This window comes from Microtus ochrogaster, linkage group LG9, assembly GCF_000317375.1.
Source record: "Microtus ochrogaster isolate Prairie Vole_2 linkage group LG9, MicOch1.0, whole genome shotgun sequence".
NCBI classification, from domain to species: Eukaryota; Metazoa; Chordata; class Mammalia; order Rodentia; family Cricetidae; genus Microtus; species Microtus ochrogaster.
This window is the reverse complement of record NC_022034.1, coordinates 26,074,062-26,079,823: the sequence shown is the minus strand read 5'-3', so window position 1 is coordinate 26,079,823 and position 5,762 is coordinate 26,074,062. Positions and strand designations below refer to the sequence as shown.

At 44.8% G+C, this 5,762-nt stretch overlaps 1 protein-coding gene and 1 non-coding gene across 3 annotated transcripts in view; both read left to right on the top strand.

The window, feature by feature from the left end:
* The first annotated feature begins 404 nt into the window (after positions 1-404).
* Rpf2 (ribosome production factor 2 homolog) overlaps positions 405-5,762 on the top strand; it is a 28,491-nt gene continuing 23,133 nt past the window's right edge. The window contains exons 1-3 of one of the 2 annotated variants that reach the window (XM_005363548.3): positions 405-1,221; positions 4,151-4,283; positions 5,206-5,243. In XM_005363548.3, the coding sequence (XP_005363605.1) occupies positions 1,199-1,221; positions 4,151-4,283; positions 5,206-5,243 (194 nt within the window). In that variant the 5' untranslated portion in view covers positions 405-1,198. Of the gene's footprint in view, positions 1,222-3,446; positions 3,617-4,150; positions 4,284-5,205; positions 5,244-5,762 lie in introns of those variants that run through there. The other variant, XM_026787477.1, reaches the window with a different exon arrangement.
* On the top strand, positions 2,526-2,655 carry LOC113457912. The gene has a single exon (XR_003378386.1). It is a non-coding gene; the product is annotated as a small nucleolar RNA SNORA3/SNORA45 family (small nucleolar RNA).

Sequence of the window (5,762 nt, the reverse complement as noted above, 5' to 3'; positions counted from 1 at the left end):
GGTAAATCAAAGTGAGGTTGAACACGCTAATATTTTTTTTCTACATTTTTCTACATTTAATCCCGACTGTCCTTGGTGACAGGCAGCATCACAAGTTCCACATCAGCAAGGGCAACAGCTCTGTGCCAGCTAAGGCTGCATTTCAAGATCTTCCCCACAAAACAACACACAAACGCACAGACAGACCTTAATACAGTAAACTAGGTGCCTGGCAGTGGTGGTGCATGCCTTTAATCCCAGCAGATTAAACTGTATTGAGGTCATGTGTATATATACAATGTTCTGCCTGCGTCCCTGCAGGCCAGAAGTTGGCACCAGATTTTATTACAGGTGGTTGTGAGCCACCATGTGGTTGCTGGGAATTGAACTCAGGACCTTTGGAAGAACAATCAGTGCTCTTAACCGCTGAGCCATCTCTCCAGCCCCCCTGGCTTGAGGTCTTGAGGTCTCCTGTAGCCCAGGCTGGCATCCCGAGCTCTACATAGCCCGATCCTTTTGCCTTCATTTCCAAAGTACTGAAATGCCAGGCCTGCACCCCAATGCTGACCTCTTTGGTGTGTGTGTGTGTCTGCTTGAGACAGCATCTCACTGTGGAGCCTAGACTGGATTTCAACTTTCAGTCCTGCCTTGCTCTTCCTGAACTCCAGAATTAGTTTTACAAGGCTGTGCGGGGTTCACCCGCTTTGTGAATGCACCCTAAACCACTAAACTGTACACATCACATTAAAGGGTGCATTTTATATAATTGTATGCAAAGTATGACTAAAATTTGAGGGGAAATCACAATCAGCAGTATTCTCCGTATATCTTTTTCGTATAAAGCAACCGGGTAATTAACCGGCCTCAACTGATCTCGCAGTTAAGCCAATGATGCCATTTTCATGCCAGTATTTTTTGTAATTATCTGAGTCCCATGCCTCCAACCTTTTAGAATTCTGGTTATTTCTCTGAAGGCGAACACTTGGTTCCCCCAAACTCGGCTCCGCACCAAGTCACTTAAAGCGTTTGCTTTCCAGAAAACAGCCAAAACATTCCGTAATCAAGGGAACAGAAGCTATGCCCTCCCACCGTGGCTGCCACCGAGGTCGGCTGAGCTAAGGAAGTCGTGTTTCGTGTTTCCGGTACCGCCTCTTCCTGCGCTAGCGGCGGCTTCGCGGAAGTGCGCGGTACACGTGTGTTTGCTCGGGGTCCGGTAGCGATGGACGCTTTGGATAAAGTCCTGTAAGTGTGTGTGGTACGCGATGGCGTGGGGAGGAGCGGTGGGGAGTCTCCCGCGGCTGGGCTGTTGCCTCTGCCCTGGTCTCTCCCCGTTGTTGCGCTTTCCTGACCGGAGGGAAGGAGCTGGCGGATCCTCCCGCCCGGGTCTGCTGGAGAAGCCCTGCAGGCTGACTGCGAGCAGTGGGGATGGAGCGAGGACCACAGCCGTGGCCAGAGCCCAGGGCTCACGGCGCCGCCACAGATGGATTGTGAAGTGTGAGAAAGGCGGTGGACCGAGTTAAGAGTACAGGCCCGGAATCTGACAGAACCAGGCGACAAGCCGGCCTCAAAGTTCTGTAACTGAACCTTTAAAACTCTTGAATTCAGCGCACCCTGTAAAATAGCTGCCATGGTAGTCTTGGCAGTGTTTGCCATAACAAGTACAGAGCTTTTTTTTTTTTTTTCCGTCTAAATCTGTATGCTTCTGCTTGTCACTGAGGGATGGTTACCTTTGCTCAAAACTAATTATTGGGTTCCCATATGTTACAGCACTGGACTTTGGAGTTTTCCGCTGCCCCCCCTCCCCGGTTTTCGATAAAGGGTTTCTCTGTAGTCCTGGTTATCCTGGCATTCGCTTTGTAGATCACGCCGGCCTCTTCCTCCTGAGTGCTGGGATAAATAAAAGTCGTGCGCTGTCTCCGCCCTGCTCAGTTTTGTGCTTTGTGAGTAAATGTGCCGTGTACACGACAGTTTCTGTTTGTTCAGTAGAATTTTTTTGCACCCGCTATGCCTCTCTAATAGAGTAAGGTGCAGTTTACTGGTTGATTACTGGTTAGCGAGATTGAAAAAAAAATCAAAACAAAGCATAAGCCGTTATTGCTGTATAAACACAGTGTGTTTGATTCAATAAAAATCCATTTTGAGCGACCAGTAAATGACTGACTACTTGGTTTAACCCGTGGCGTTTCATTGAAGGAGAATTTCTTAGTTCTTTGTGGGAAACTAAAGTATGTATATTGTTTTTCTTTTTGGTTTTTTTGAGAGGGTTTCTATGTAGCTTTGGAGCCTGTCCAGGAACTAGCTCTTGTAGACCAGGCTGGCCTCGAACTCACAAAGATTCGCCTGCCTCTGCCTCCCGAGTGCTGGGATTAAAGGTGTGCGCCACTACTGCCCGGCTATATATTGTTTTTCTTTTCCCTCTGTCCCTGTCCCAAGACTGGAAGATGAGGGTTATATTTAAGAGAGGAGACATTTTGTTAGCAGATGACAGAAAACTGTTTGAAAAGTACCATGTTTACCATAGAGGAGGCAAACGGAAATGTATAATATCCGAGGCTAGAGTCATGCTCAGGTATTGATCGTTGCCTTAGTGTGCTAGAGTCCTCGAAGAATAACTGCTGACCTTATTCACTGGCTGTGGACTTTCTGGCACGGTCAGTCACCAGGTCAGTGACATGCATAAGAAGAGAAGAACCTCAAAGATGTGCTTATGGGGAGGGAGGCTCTGAAGGTGCTTGCCTCCCCTTCCCAGTCATCCTGGTCACTTTGGGAAAGTTGGTACGAGGCATTACCACTTAAAGAGGAACCAGAGCTTCTGCCCGACTGTCACCCTGGATAAACTGTGGACGAGCAGATCCGGGTCAACGCTGCCAAGAACAAGACTGGAGTTGCTCCCAACATTGATGTCCTGCGATCAGGCTACTGCAAAGTTCTGGGGAAGGGAAAGCCAAATCTTTCAGCAGAAGCTGTTCCTATGTTCTGGTGGCTTGAAGCCACTCAGAGAGGCCAATTAAATGCTAACATTTCAAAAAAGAAAGAAAGAAAGAAATGTATAATAACAACCTGTTACTGCCCCGCTATAAAAATGCAATAACAAATTAGGGTTTTTTTTTTTTTTTTGAGACAGGGTTTCTCTGTGTAACAGTCCTGTTTTTCACAACTTGCTCTATAGACCAGGCTGGCCTGAACTCACTGAGATCCACCTGCCTCTGTCTCCCAAGTGCTGGGATTAAAGGCGTGGGCCACCACTGCCTGGCTAGGTTTTTTTTTTTTTAAAGATTTATTTATTTATTTCTTATGTATACAACATTCTGCCTCAATGTATGCCCGCACGCCAGAGCAGGACACCAGATCTCAGTACAGATGGTTGTGAGCCACCATGTGGTTGCTGGGAATTGAACTCAGGACCTCTGGAAGAGCAGCCAGTGCTCTTTAACCTCTGAGCCATCTCTTCAGCCCCCCTGGCTAGGTTTTTTTTTTTTTCTGGTAATGGGGGTTGTAGATGGATTCTTATATCTAGTTCATTTTAACATTGGCCCGCACACACACACCGGACCTTGGGCATGTTGCTTTTCTAGTCCTAGCTGCCTGATTAGTTAAGAGCTGTAATGACAGGCATAAGCCACCATGAAGAAACATAGTAACTTAAAAATAACTGTTCACTTGAGACATTTTAGCTTTTAAAATTTATTTTTATTTATGTATATGTAAGTGTTAGCTTTATGTGTGCCATGTGCACAGAAGCCAGAAGAGAACATCAGCTCCTCTGGAACAGGAGTTGCAGTCAGTTGTGAGCCTCCATGTTGGTGCTGAGAACCAAGCCTGATCCTCAATAGGAGTAGCAGGTGCTCTTAATCTCTCAGCCCCAGAAGCCTTCGGTGTTTAATAATAAGAGGTTTAGAAAAAAAGCAGTACTAAAACAATGTTGAAATATCAATAAGGAACCAAAAACTAACAAAACGCCTGTATTTATCAGCAATGATAAAGTACCTTTGCTAATATCTCCCTGAAAAGGTGAGAGTTTTTATGTCGTTATTTAATGATGGAATCCTACTTGATAGACGTGAGTATGATGTCTGTTGATTCTTTTTTTTTTTTAGGTTATCAGTCAAGTTGTAGTTATGTCATATGAGGAAAATGTATAAATTGTTATGAATTTTGCTTTTTTGAACAGAAAACCTAAAACCAAAAGGGCTAAGAGATTTCTTGAGAAGAGAGAACCAAAGCTCAATGAAAACATTAAGAATGCCATGCTGATTAAAGGAGGAAATGCAAATGCAACTGTGACGCAAGTTCTCAGGGACGTGGTAGGTAGAAACTTAGCATCTCCAGTGTATCTGTGTGGGTGCCCATGGAGGCCAGAGGCCTTGGAGTGCCTGTAGCTGGGGCTATGATGGCTGTGAGCCTCCTGATATGCTGGGAACTCTCTGGAAGAGGAATCCTCTTTCTAGCCCTGTTATCTTGCTTTTTAAAAAAAGAAGCTGTGCTCGGTGGCACACATCTTTAATCCCAGCTGGGTTTGCAGCGTGAGTTCCAGGAGAGCCAGGGATACACAGAGAAACCCTGTCTCCAAAAAACCAAAAACCCAAACAACAAAACACAAGGTCTCACTATGTAGTGCAGCCTGGCTTTAAATATTCTTTTAAAGTAAGGTTGGACTTTTTAGAAACTTTTGAGCATCCTGAGTTGGGCCAAATGTGGTAGAATTGTGATGTCTTAAGATCCAGCCTTAAAGAAGAGCTGAGTTGGGAGAGACGCTGAAATTGGAAACTTTATCTTGTAAGTGTACTTGCAAGGGTACTTAAGACTAGTCTCTGAGCGGATTTTTATTTATTTGAGTCTTGCCACTTCCCAGTGACCCTGCACAATGAATGAGGTCTAAGAGCAGTGCCATATTACAGAGTATTACCCGATGGTCATTCTTGGTTGTCAGAAAAAGGTGATGATGTTCATTACACTGGGACAGGGAAACACTTGGCTGAGAATCATCAAATGTTTTATTAAACATGGCGGCACATGCCTGTAAACCCAGAACTTGGGAGGCAGAGGCAGATTGGCAGTCAGGGCAGCCCAGGCTACATGGTGAGGTCCTGCCCTCACCCCTGAATTGGAAATGGCTGATGTGATGGCCCCCGAGTATAATTCCAATGTTTGAGTGACTGAAGCAGGAAGATCGCCTTGACTCTGCTTTTTGAATGTTTTTTTGAGATTTAAAATTATGTTTTACAGTATGCACTGAAGAAACCATATGGAGTTCTCTATAAAAAGTAAGTTGGTTTATTATTATTACTTTGTTTAGCTGTAAAAGTAAGAATTGTTTACACAAGATTTGGAAGAAAAAAATGTTAGTATTTGTACTGAATGCTGCTGCTGCTTCTTCTTCTTCTTCTTCTTCTTCTTCTTCTTCTTCTTCTTCTTCCTCTTCCTCTTCCTCTTCCTCTTCCTGTTCCTGTTCCTGTTCCTGTTCCTGTTCCTGTTCCTGTTCCTGTTCCTGTTCCTGTTCCTGTTCTTGTGTTTTTCAAGACAGGGTTTCCCTGTGTAACAACAGCCTTGGCTGGCCTGGAACTCAACCAGGCTGGCCTCCAGAGTTCTCCTGCCCCTGCCTCCCAAGTGCTGGAATTAAAGGCGTGCACCACCATGCCTGGCTCAGCATATTCTTGCATAACTGTAATATGTACACACCTTATTTTGAAATAATTACATATGCATAGGAAAGTTGTAAGCATTACTAGAATTCCTGTATGTCCTTTATCTAGGTCCTCCAGTGTTACATCTTTTTTTTTTTT